The following is a 13,847-nucleotide window of genomic DNA, read 5'->3' on the forward strand; positions in this document are numbered from 1 at the left end:
TCACTCACTTTTCTCGAACAAGAACTTTTTTTATAAAGCTAAAGCATGCCCAAAGCAGTTAAGCGAAGCGGTCCGTTGACTTAGGCTGACGCTACTCCAAACTCTCAAGCGCCGACGCACGTTCTCAAATTTGAAGGATCCAACGGCCTTCTTTATCCCTCGCCCACATCTAAATCTAAAAGCCTCTTCAGATCCAAGAAATCTTCATACCTCGCTGCCACACCAAATCCCAACTCTCTTTCCTCGCTTTTCTGCTTAAGGACTTGGAAAACAAACGAGCTCTGCAGCCATTTCGTAAACCATAAATACTTATATAGATTTTGTTTTGAGATAAATGGTTGATTAGATCGTGGTGTTGTTGAACGACGGAGATTGATTGATCGGGAAAGGAATTGGATGATGGATGTTGAAAGATCTTCGCTATGCAATTGCGTGGTGAATTTTTTACTGGAAGAAAATTACTTGTTAACGGCATTTGAATTACTCCACGAGCTTCTCGACGATGGCCGTGATGCTCAAGCGATTCGTCTCAAGGAGTTCTTCTCTGATCCTTCTCATTTCCCTCCCGATCAAATCTCTCGTTACAGCTCTCTTCGAGGTACAATGTTTTTTCTTTTTAATTTTTTTAAAAAAAATTAATTAATCATTGGAATTTGCTTTATATAAACTTCTTAGAAGGTTCAAGTTAGTAATACAAGTAATTACTAAGTGGAAGCTGAATTTGTTAGAAGCAAGTTAGTTTGTTGTCTTCGCAGTTGATAGAGAGTAAAGAATTAAGGATGGTTCCTCTCTCAGCTTAATTCTACCGTAATGTGGTTGTTAGTGAAGGCATTTTTACGATCTTGCTAGAAAATATATATCATTATATGTGGAAGATGGAATGCTTATGCTGAAGATATAGCTAGTGAACCTTATTGATGGTTTCAATTTAGACTTAGCATCGACTATGTGAACCTTATTTATGGTTTCAGCTAACCTTTATTTCTTGAACTGCAGTTTTAGATCCTCAGAGTTTGCTAGAAGAGAAAGAAGCAATTGAAGAAAAACTAGCGCTTAGTGACTATGAACTACGTTTAGCTCAAGAAGACATTGTGAAACTCAAGACTGAGTTACAAAGAAAAGAAGATCTCACTCAGGATAAATCGAGTGGTAACATTTCTTATTAATCAATATTTGTATTGTTGCACTTAGAATCCATCTGGTTTATGCTTTAGTTACATGCCTTTTGCTTTCTATTTATTTTATAGCCTTTTTCTTTCTTATTTATATTTTTCTAAAAAAGAAAAAGGCAAATGGCAAAAACATAAATCCAACAGTCTATTTTTTATTTTGTGTGTGTGTGTGTGTGTGTATTTTTAGAGAAAATTTTAGTCTCTTTGAGTATTACATGTTCAGCATGCTTTTTATTTATGGCTGTAAGAATCATTAGAGGAAACAAAGTGCTCAAGAATGGCTACCTAAATAAAATATAGGTTCACTGTTGGTACATGCATTAAAGGTGAGCAATAAGGGAATTATTCTTTTTGGCTCCGTTTGCATTACATGAGGTTGGCCACCTTGCATGACTATGTCTATGCACAGAATGAAATATAGTTTTCTCCTAACCATGATAGATATTCATGTCATTCTTTGCAAATAAACATCCCAAATTCTGCTTCAGTAGCTTTTCAAAGGCAAGTATTTTGCATTATCTGGCGGGCTTTGTAGGATTTCCAGCAGTAAATTGGGCATTTTAGGGGATTGTTTTATTTGTGCATGCTTTTATCCTGTGATGTCAAGGCATGCGACTAGGCGCTAAGGCGTAGTGCAAATGGCCATTACCGCCTCAGCCTCCTCAAGGCAAGGTGACATCATCAGGCGAGCACCTGGTGTGCTTTTTGGGAGCCTTTGTTGCAAAGCCAAGCGCAAAAAATGTGCTTCACTAATGAGTCATTTCGTTCTCCTGTTTATTATTATTTTTTGACTTTTAAAAGAAAAAATATAATAAAATATCATAAATGACTTTTTTAATTAATTATTAACCAATTTTATTATATAAAAACCTAGTTAACTTTTTCAAGAGAAGATGAACGAAATTTAGAGCTAGTTTCTGATAATGATATTTAATTTCATTCTTATGGTGTTTTATTTTACAATACATTAAGTAAATTATTAAACTTAAACAATTAAACTATTGAACAATGTTTTGAATTTATAAATTGAACTATATTAAAATTGATCTTTCTTTTACTAATTAACTAATACTTATTAATTATATGTACTAGTTACATATGTTTTATACACATTATATATATTCATTTATATGTTTGCGCCTTGGTTTACTTAGGCGAGCGCTTTTTTTTGCTCCTTCCGCCTCAGGCTATATATAGGTCCTAGTGTCTCGAGTGCACCTAGCACCCTTGACAACATTGCTTTTATTATTAGATGTCACCATGCATCTGGCATGTCTAAATTCCTTTTATGTTGTATGCATATGTAGAACCAAGTGTAAGCAATCATGTAAATCATGCACCGGAAATACATCGGCAAAAGCGAGATGCTCCCTTTTCTGATTTAGGCCCATTGAAGGCTAACGAGCGTAAAGATCTAAATTGTACAGTAAAGGAATATTTGCTAATAGCTGGATATCGACTAACTGCAATGACATTTTATGAAGAGGTATGCAAAAAGTTGGTAGCATTTTCTTCTTGTTACTGCTTGTTAATTCTGTAAATCTGCACCAACTAGCTGTGGAAGATCTAAACATCTTTTGTGATTGGTTTGGCTGCAAGGGCTAGCTTCCCTGCAAATCTCAATAATCTGAAATTTGTGGAATTTTTGAATTATCATTTGGAACCTGCTAAGAAGTACAAACTAATTGTCTCATAACGTCTTAAATTAGACTTTCTGAACATGAAGGGTGTTTAAAAAACAGAAAACACAGCCTGGGGTTGATCCGGTTTTTTTATTCAAATTTAGAGCCTAAGTAATTTTCTTTTTCTAGGGATGTTCCAACATCTTTTCAAATGGTAAAATCAGCACAAAGAGAGAGAAGCTATAATGGTTTATAGAGTTCTCAGAACCAATTTTTTCATCTTTTATTTGCTCTAAATCTTAATTTTTTCTCTTACACAAGTATGTTTTGAGGCTCCTGAAGGATATGAAGAAAGAGTCTAATCTGGTGAATGTGCGTCTTTTATGACTAGTTCTTAAAACTCGTCATAGCTGATTTATCTTATATAATTTTAGGTTACAGATCAAAACCTAGATGTTTGGGAAAACTCACCAGCATCTGTACCTGATGCGTTACGCCATTATTATTACCAGTACCTGTCTTCAACTTCAGAAGCTGCTGAGGTAAGCGAGATGTTTATACTATTCATATCAAATAATAATATATTTCATCTCTATACTCTATATCTATTGTCCTTTATTATTGTTGACTTTGCTTCATGGGAAACACTGTTTCAGTCGCATACTTGTGTTTGTATATCTTTCAAATCCCTGAGTGCAATAAAATCAACTTGAACTCTCAGTTGTGATATTCACTAAGACAGCACTTCAAACTTATTATACGTTATTATCATTTGGAATTGTTTCATTGAGGAAATATCTATGCCTGTAGATATCAATTAGAGAAAAGAACAGATTCTTGATCCAATATCTTTCTCTACGAGCACCTTTTTTTTAGTTACATTTTGATGTGTTTGACATTGTTTGTTATAGATGTTTCTTCCCTATGTTGTAGATGCTTGTTGCTTGACTTAATGTATCTTTGGCATTTGAAGTGTTCAGTTATGATTATAAAGGATCAATGTTTCAACAATATTTGTTCTTACACTTCATGTAGAGTTTTCTACTTGCTGTGAATTTCTTGTCATTGAAGACAGTAATGCTCTTCTGTTGCAGGAGAAAATTTCTATGATTCGAGAAAATGACTCATTAAAAGAGGCAAATGAGAGTTTAAATCATGAGAAACTGTGCTTGATGAAAAACAAAGAATTGGCTGAAGGTCAAATAAATGCATTAACAAAATCCTTGGAAGCCACTCAGAAGGATGTAAAGGACAAGGAAAATCTGGTAGTTCTCTCTAATATAATTGCTTTTAAGCAGTTCGCTCTAATATAATTGCTTTTAAGCAGGTCTTGAAAATGCTAAAATGGTGATTACTACATTGATTTCATATTTTTTCAGACACAAGATCTGAAGCAAGCCTTAGAAAACCAAAGGAAGGAACTGAATGATTGTAGAGCTGAAATCACATCTCTGAAAATGCACATTGAAGGATCTAGTTCTTTACAAAATCCAGTGGCTGCTAATCTCGACTCTACTCAGTCCGAGGCTATAGAAAGTTACAAGGAAGAAATAAAGTCTTTGCAGATGGAAATTGAAAGATTAAAGGCTGAAAAAACAAATATTTCGGATTTAGTTGATTCCAGCTGTGGTGACAAAGAGGCAATACAGACTGAAGAGAAAGTCGTGGAGATGGATGATAATAGAACTCAAATCTCTCATCATATTGAACCAGCAGAAGTTGTAGACAGCAACACGCTGGTAATGCCAGTTCAAACATTCGACAACAGCACTCCCAAGCCTGAAGAAAATTTGCCAGAATCAAGTATGAATCCTTCTAACAGTACTGATGGTTTCCCAGATGGTAGAAACCTATCTCAACAAGAAGAGAAACCACTATCAGAAGATAGCGGGTTGCATTTAAATTCTGAAAACCTTGGCAGTGAACCTGTTCCTGAGAATATGGTAAGTTTTTATGATATTATATCCTTATCCTCAAGTAGTAGGAGCTTCTCTTCTCTGGATTTTGTGGGGAGATTGAGTGCATAGAGTCTCTAATGCAAGATATGATATTTTTCATCTCTCTTTAAATTTGAATGGTTTTCCGTTTGAATAGCATATTTTTATTTATTTGAAAACTCTGCTTTCCTCACCGTCCTGATTCACCACTCTTGCAGTTGTCTCCGTGTCTGCTCTATTTTTGTCTTTCCTGTTGAAGACATTCAAGTAAACCTATCATGTCTGATGCTGAGTTTTCTTTTGTTAATTTAACAGGGTTTGGCGACTATTCAAATCCTTGCAGATGCCTTGCCTAAGATTGTACCATATGTTTTGATCAATCATCGGGAGGTCACTTTCTGACTACATTACCTTTTATTAGAACATCTATCAGTCTATCTTATTTATTTTATTTATCTGTAGGAGCTTCTTCCACTGATAATGTGTGCCATCGAGAGGCATCCAGATAGCAGCACTCGAGATTCATTGACACACACACTCTTCAATTTGATTAAACGTCCAGATGAGCAGCAAAGGCGAATTATAATGGATGTATGTTACTGTTCAAAGAATCAGGTTTTAGAATCCAATAGCTACAAGTTTTGCTAAGTCTTTTCAACTTCATTTCAGGCATGTGTCAGCCTTGCTAAAAATGTGGGGGAGATGAGAACAGAAACAGAATTGCTTCCCCAGTGCTGGGAACAAGTGAGTTTCTGTACTGCTTATTTCTCGTTTTTTCAGTTTTATTTGTTGTAGCCTGATATCAGTCTTTTCTTTTTGGTTTTCTAAATGCAGATAAATCATACATATGAGGAGCGTAGATTGCTGGTTGCTCAATCATGTGGAGAGCTTGCTGAATTTGTCCGACCTGAGATTCGCGATTCTCTTATTCTATCTATTGTGCAACAACTAATAGAAGATCCTGCAACGGTTGTTCGAGAAGCTGCTGCACACAACCTTGCTTTGTTGCTCCCACTCTTTCCGCTGATGGATAAATATTTCAAGGTCAGCTTCACTAAATATGCTTCGAGGCAATCATGAAGAAGAAATTCTGACTTGACAGAATTGCCTACAGTGTAAGCTCTAGAACAGGTTGATGACCCATGGTCTAGGGAATGGAGCCTTTTGCCCTTAGCATAATAACATATCATGACTTGAAAGAAATAGAGTATGGTAGTATATATTTATTTGTATATATATATCTATACTATATATTAAGCCCTTAATTGAGTTGGTATCATGAGTCAACTAGGCACAAACTTAGTTGAGTAATGACTAAAATATCATTGCTTTACAAAGTAAATTATATTATTTTGAAGGTGTTTTTGTCTTTTTATATCTTTTATATTAAAAACTAGAAAAATACACACATAATTCTGTTTTTCTCCCGCATCATGGGTGTAGTATAATCTAGTATAGATAAAGATTCTTTAATGTCTTATTTGTTCCTCGATAGGTTGAGGAGTTGATGTTCCAATTGGCCTGTGATCCATCTGGAGTGGTTGTTGAAACAGCACTAAAAGAACTACTTCCTGCAATAATAAATTGGGGAAACAAGTTAGACCATATTTTGAGAGTTCTACTCTCTCATATCTTAGGCTCTGCTCAGGTAGCATTTTGTCCTTTCAATTCTTGCTTACCAGCCAATACTACCACATTTCCAGTTTGCAATACTTATACATTTTAATATCATTCCACCTATATTTTCAGCGTTGCCCACCTCTTTCTGGTGTTGAAGGGTCTGTGGAGTCCCACCTTCGTGTTTTAGGTGAACAAGAGCGTTGGAATCTTGATGTTTCATTAAGAATGCTGGCTAAATTGCTTCCTTTTATTCATCAGAAAGCAATTGAGACTTGCCCATTTTCCTCTGTTTCGGAGTCAAATGGGACATTGTTGTCCAACTCCATACTTGAACTGTATGCAGGGTAAATTTTTGCTCTCTCCTTGTTGTTTTTACCAGGCTTGCATTTCCTTTTATATCTGACATTTGGATGAGCATATGAGATATTTGATGGCATATTTATGAGCAGATTTTGATTTTCATAAATTTTAATATCCTACTAGGGGACATGTTGAATGGCCTGCATTCGAATGGGTGCATGTCGATTGCTTTTCTGGTTTGCTACAGCTGGCTTGCTTGTTACCCCAGAAAGAAGATAACTTGAGAAACCGAATTACAAAGGTAGTTTGGTCAGTAGTGCATTTTTAATGGCATCTTCTGCTTTGCATTGCTTGTTCTATTGAAAATAATGCGTTGTTCTTGTTTCTAATCTATATCACTTTATTGCAGTTTTTGTTGGCTGTTTCTGAATGTTTTGGGGATTCTTATTTGATACGCATAATGCTGCCTGTATTCTTGATAGCAATTGGGGATGATGCAGATCTGACGTTTTTCCCTCCAAACATTCATTCAAGAATCAAAGGTATTGGATTCATAGAATCTTGTTGACCTTTAATCATTGCATATTCCATAACTGTTTCTTGGTTGCAGGTTTGAGACCAAGAACAGCTGTGGCAGAGAGACTTGCTATTCTAGGGGTCCTACCACTTCTCTTGGCAGGCGTTCTAGGATCTCCTGGTAAGCGTCAACAATTAGCTGACTACTTGAGAAAGCTGCTATTGGAAGGTGCCACGAAGGAGAGTCGGTCTACAACACACAACATGGATATTGTTAATGCTGTCCGCTTCCTTTGGTTTGTAATTGAAAGAACCTTTTTCCTAGTTATTTGCTATTTATTGCTGAACATTTCACAAATAATATTCTTCAATAATACAGCACATTCGAAGAACATCATGGCATGATATTCAATATCTTGTGGGAAATGGTTGTAAGCTCCAATATAGAAATGAAGATCAGTGCTGCCAATATACTCAAAGTCATTGTATGTTTCTCTTTCCCTAAAAACAAATAGATCCCGCTACATCTGATAATAAGAGATATTGACCTTGTTCATTTAGCAGGTGCCGTATATTGATGCAAAAGTAGCGTCTACACATGTTCTCCCTGCCCTGATTACTCTTGGCTCTGACCAAAACCTGAATGTGAAGTATGCAAGCATAGATGCATTTGGAGCTGTGGCACAACATTTTAAAAATGATATGGTACAGGGTTTTTGTTCTGATTCATGCTGGTGCAGTTCCTATGAATTGTTCTTTCTAACTTATTATGTTGCAGATTGTTGATAAAATACGTGTTCAAATGGATGCTTTTCTTGAAGATGGATCCCTTGAAGCAACTATTGCTGTGGTCCGTTCATTAGTGGTAGCTGTTCCACATACAACGGAGAGACTTGGGGATTATATCCTTTTGACTTTCATTTGCAAATCAATTTTTTAGAACTTCCGTCATTGAGTTTGTGTATTTTATTTTAGCCATTGTGGTGGTTGCCACTGTCCATTTATTGTGAGAACCCATTGTTTCCTTAACGTGATCTACATCTTTTATCCAAGATTTTCCAACTGACAAACACACCTGTTTCTTCAACGGATGTGATGCGTCGTCGGCAGAGAGCTAATGCATTTTGTGAAGCTATTCGTGCTCTGGATGCTACAGGTTTGCTTGTCTTATTTACTGGGGACAATATTTCTCCCATTCTCTGTTCTCCGTTACTGTCATCACTAAAAATAGAAGGGTGAGGGAAGAGTGAAAATCCATTAAAACCAAGGGGACAAGATGCACTGCCCTGGGGGCAGGGGGATCAAATGCCTCTCTTGGTTTTATTTCTGGTCTCATCATAAGTTAATGGTTTCCCAGAGATACTGATAAATCTCAGTTTAAAACCATGAACATCATGCATGTTGGTAGGATGTCAGAAAGGAGTAATAATGATTACTGCAATTAATTTATCATTTATTTCCAGTTTTCCCTTAAATGTTTCTTCTTATAAAATAATCATAATATGTTTGTAGTAAGAATACGTTTCTCTATATTTTCCTTTGAACACCTTGTTGGAGCCTTTTTCCTCCCGGATTCATTTCCATGCTGGACACAGATCAAACCTTCTTATAGTGATGCTCTCTGGTCACGCATTAATTCGTGTGTGCCTGGATTGAACTTTTCCCTGTACAGTATCCAGCAACAAGAAGGAAACATAAAATATTGCTGCTTTTAATTTGTAATAGTTTATTCTGTTTCCTCTCAGATGGTTCATATGTGTACATAGATATTTGCATTTAAAAATAAGGTTTCTTTTGATGTAATGTTGGTGCTTATCCTTCTTTTCTTGTTTTTTTTTGTTTTGGGTAGCAGATCTTTCTGCAAATAGCATCCGTGATTTCCTCCTTCCCACCATACAGAACTTATTAAAAGACCCCGATGCACTTGATCCGGCACACAAAGAAGCCCTTGAAATAATATTGAAAGAACGGTCAGGTGGGACTTTTGAGGCTTTGAGTAAGGTGGTGGGAGCGCACCTCGGGATTGCGTCATCAGTGACTAGCTTTTTTGGTGAAAGTGGACTGCTAGGCAAGAAAGAAATTACGGAATTACCAACAGAACCAGTTGAAGCTCTGCAATCTGCAGCATCACCAGCAGCGGCAGAGGATACCAGATTCATGCGAATCATGAGGGTTACTGACATGCTTAGAGGCAAAGGAAAGAACCCAGAAGAAACTCACCAGAACCAGTGAAATCAAGTGAGACTGTTGTTTCCTAATACCCTATATGAAATGAATATATATAATTTTTCATGTTCATATGCGAATACGAGAATGCTATGTTAGTAAATGCTGATAATTCTTTTTCCTTGTAATCATTGCTTAAAGCAGTCACAATCGCATAGGATTATTGTTTTCAAAAGTTTGTTTGTAGCTATTGCTATCTCTAAATTGCTGTATTCTTAGGATGATTATGTGGCTTGCATTACAATTACGAACTACATTCCCTAGGGACTGAAACTAAGCTTTCCTTGCAATTAAAGGACTTCTTATATTATGTAAATGTATAATCCATGATCTAGTTTTTTGGTCTCAGAATTATTCTCATGAGGCCAAATATCCTATCCGCTCTTTTTTCTTCTTTTCAATTATATCCCATCAACTTTTTATGGATTTGGATGTTATAATTTGCAGCGAATTTGGAGTGAATCCAATGTTGAATTCGGTCTCCATATCATCTACAAAAAATTATGCTTGTGAAAATGAAACCAAAAAAAGTTCTTGGGGTTCAATATTCAATTCTTCACTAAATACTTGGTTTAATGGTATTTTTGGCCCTCAAAATTTTTCAAAAAAATCAATTAAGTCCTTTTGAACTTTTTGCATCCAATCAAGCTCTAAACTAATAAAACTGGTCAAATAAGCCCTTTAACTAACGTTCACTGTTATAGCGCTAACATGGCAGTTAATGGTATTGCCATGTCAGCAAAAATAAAAAATTAAAAGAATGTTGGAATGAACCTGGATATGTGGTTGTCCTAGTCATTTGTTTCAAAGCTTATTTTTTTAAAAAAATATTAAAAAAATACTAAAACAAATAATTTTTTTATAAATTTGTAAAATATTAAATAAAGTTCAAAAAGTTCAAAAAAATAAAAAATGAATAAAAAACCATACTTAAGCATCTTTAGGACCATATTTCATAAGTCTAGTGATTATTTATTAGTTAATAGGATCAAGTCGTAAGTGCCATAGGTACCCCTCATTAGAGTGAGAAATTTTAAGCTTCTTATTCACCATTTCAGTTTGAAGCATCGTGTAACACCCCTATACCCGGTTCAACCCAAGAAACCTGGTATAGGAATATTACATTTGGTGCCAAAGTGATTTTGGCTAATCACTAATATACTTGAACATTAAAAAAATAAAATTTATAACTTATATTTTAGTCCCTACTACTTGGAACACACTCGATCTTCCTAAGTACATGCCATTCTATTCAAAATTTTGAAATATACCCTCTTGGCACTTGGAGATGTGATGAGATGGATGCTCACAACTTCAATTACAACTCTTCAAAATCACTGTACCTAATCTGCACACGGAAAACAAAACCGTACGCTGAGTAAAACTTAGTGGTATTTCTTTAACCCGAATATTTAAAGGTAAGAAATTACAAATATACAATTGAAATATAAACATATATTAATATTTAAATATTATAACAACCATATCATATTTCATTTGTTTTACAAATATCTCAATTCTCATACTAGTTATATAAATAACTTTTCACAATTTATTTCACATTTCATTATACAATTGTATTATCCATTCCATATTCATTTCATGAGTATATAACTCAAATATTCCATATATTTGCAACATATTTCACTTCCATTTCTCATACCATGTCATTTCGATATCAATTATAAACTTTATTATTCATTTACCTCTATTAACACGACTTGGACTCGGACGGATATGCGAATCCAACCAAACACACCAGTTTGGCACATAGTGCCTTATTAGATAATTCAAAGTAATAAATTGACACCCAATGTCTCATCGGCTAAACCGAAGTAAATTGGCACCCAATGCCTCATCGAATTAATTCGAAGTAGTAAATTGAAACACAGTGTCTCATCGACTCGAAGAAATCCCTGAACTCTTCCAATCCTATGGCATGCCATCTATATCCGACTCAAGCCGATACAGGTTTAATTTCACAATTCAAAAACAATCAATATCCAATATCAATTTTTCATATAATCACACACACACACACACACACACACACACACACACACACACACACACACACACATATATATATATAAATTCAATTCAATATCCAAATGCCAAATACTCACCTCAATTACTTATCATAACATTTAATCAAAATACAATAATTAATAACTAAGTTCGGATTATAGAAATACAAACCGAAAATTCTGAGCTATTCCTTGTCGACTTTATCTTTTCCCTTTTTAGTCGAGAGTTCCGGTACTACTTTAGCTACGAAATTAAAACAATTAAAATTCATCAATACAACACTATTCAATCTCATATTTAATATTTCAATTTTTACTCAATATTTACCTAAATTCCAATTTAGCCCCTAAACCGAGACTAACTTTATTTCATTACATTTAATTCTTTATTTTCATACAAATTCCATGTTAGACTAAATTTAACTTCCTATTTCACTTAAATCCCTAAATTTCAAAATTTTCATAATTTAGTCCCTATTACTCAAAATTTACGCTTTATTCTACAATTCAATCCTTTTTCATTTCTAACTTAAAAATCTATCAATTTAATCCCTAATACTAAAAATATTCAACATAGACAACACTTAAAAACTCAATAATTTCTAAAATTTGTACATGAGTCGGGTAGTATTTAATACCGGGATTTCAAAAACATAAAAATTACAAGAAAATGGACTAAATTGACTAACCAATTGAACTTGGAACTTTGAAACCCTAACTTTGCTTTCTCCTTCTTTCCTTCCCTTTTTCTTTTCTTTCCTTTATGTTTCTTTCTTTTTCGTTTGTTCTTTCTATTTCTTTTTCTTTCTTTATTATTATTATTATTATAATAAAATATATATACTTAATACTTAAGTAAAATATATTATAATATATATTTTGACTTTAATTTATTATTAATATATATAATTTTTACTCTTATGCAGCCTCTTTTAAGGACAATGGCATAATTACTTCTTTAGTCCTTTTAATTTTTCTTTAATCTATAATTCAACTTTCACCCTATATGCAATTTAGTTCTTTTACCTAATTACTCTTAATTCAAGCAAATTCTCTTAACCAAGACCTAATTAACTACAAAACTAGCTTCGTAAATATTTTTTAATAAATATTTACGAGTCTGATTTACGGGAACGAAGTCTCAGGAATACATTTTCTAACACCCTGACTATCGGGTCGTTACACATCGAGTAGTTATTTGGTTTGATAAAATAGTGATTGTTTTTCATCCATCCATTACAGATTAAAGATCTTTATGAATAGCAATCCCTTTATTGAATATCACGAAATAACTGTTATAAAATAAACATGCTACAAAAATTAAATTCATCTTAAAACGAGGTACATAAAATACACCCTTTAAAACAATATTTCTAAGATTATCAAAATGTAAAATAACTTCTCCCACTGCTTCGGCTAAAATATAACTCCCATCACTAGTCTGCAATAGGCTCTTGTCACGCAGACTTCTCATTTCCCTGAACCCCTGTAAAGAAACACACATATGATTTGTGGATCCAGAATCAATAACCCAGTTGTCAATTAATCACTAAGCAAGCTTCAACCACAAAGAGTTCCATACCTTTACCCTTTTTGGCTAGGTAATCCAAATACTCCTTACAGTTTGATTTGAAGTGTCCTTTCCTATTGTAAAAGAAACATTTGATCTTTTTAGGATCTTTTGACTCTTAGTCTTCTTCCTCTCCATACAAGGTGAAACCAAAGACTTAATCGGTTTCTTTTTTCCCTTAGCTTTTTGCTTCCCCTTAGAGGATGAGGGGCCCACAACTAAGTTTGTCTCAAGTTTCTCCTAAACTGGCTTACCACCATTCAACAACAATTCATAAGATTGCAATTCCTTCATGAGTTGAGTCAAGGTAAGTTCCTCGTTCCCCAAGTTATAAGAGGCCCTAAAGCCAGCGAACTCTTTGGTCAAGGATTTGAATACTATTTCAATCTAGGTGTTCACGTCTAATTCAGCTCCATTGTCTTCTGCTTCTGCAAAGAGTCCCATAAGCTTAAGCATATGTTTTTTGATCAGAGTGTCGGGTTTCTACTGAGAGTTCATCAAATTTGTAATAGCAGATTGTCAAGCCAATGCGATTTGACCTCCAAGCAAATCCTCTAAATTTTTCATGATCTCTTTTGCAGTACGAAAATTCTTGTGTTGCTTTTGCAACACACTTTTCATGCTCGCTAACATATAACATCGAGCAATCGTGTCAGAATTTCTTTAGCGATTTCTCACTTTAGGCTGAGCTTCAGGCAGACACGGTTCGCCAAGGACGAATTTATGTTTCTCACAATTGAGAGCTATCAACAAGTCCCATTTCCATTCTCGAAAGTTATCCCCATTCAATTTATTCTTAGTAAGAATGCTAATAAAAGGAGTAGGAGACATGTTTGAACTGAAAAATAATAAAGATT

General features: G+C 34.6%; 1 protein-coding gene across 3 annotated transcripts; it reads left to right on the forward strand.

The window, feature by feature from the left end:
• Positions 1 to 76: 76 nt before the first annotated feature.
• Positions 77 to 9,709, forward strand: LOC105801081 (uncharacterized). Of its 3 annotated transcripts, none has more exons than XM_052633369.1 (20): positions 77 to 598; positions 997 to 1,149; positions 2,480 to 2,658; positions 3,229 to 3,336; positions 3,889 to 4,059; positions 4,174 to 4,737; positions 5,047 to 5,121; positions 5,194 to 5,322; positions 5,401 to 5,475; positions 5,566 to 5,775; positions 6,227 to 6,379; positions 6,481 to 6,695; positions 6,835 to 6,952; positions 7,061 to 7,193; positions 7,262 to 7,463; positions 7,547 to 7,652; positions 7,729 to 7,872; positions 7,946 to 8,069; positions 8,207 to 8,323; positions 9,017 to 9,709. In XM_052633369.1, the coding sequence occupies exons 1-20, from the start codon at positions 397 to 399 to the stop codon at positions 9,397 to 9,399; spliced, it is 3,561 nt and encodes a 1,186-aa protein (XP_052489329.1). In that variant the 5' UTR covers positions 77 to 396; the 3' UTR covers positions 9,400 to 9,709. The 3 variants fall into 3 exon arrangements, with proteins under 3 accessions (XP_052489329.1, XP_012487871.1, XP_012487872.1); XM_012632417.2 differs by having other exon boundaries at positions 79 to 598; positions 7,732 to 7,872; XM_012632418.2 differs by having other exon boundaries at positions 80 to 598; positions 7,732 to 7,872; positions 9,020 to 9,709.
• Positions 9,710 to 13,847: the final 4,138 nt, after the last annotated feature.

This window comes from Gossypium raimondii, chromosome 7, assembly GCF_025698545.1.
Source record: "Gossypium raimondii isolate GPD5lz chromosome 7, ASM2569854v1, whole genome shotgun sequence".
Taxonomy (NCBI): domain Eukaryota; kingdom Viridiplantae; phylum Streptophyta; class Magnoliopsida; order Malvales; family Malvaceae; genus Gossypium; species Gossypium raimondii.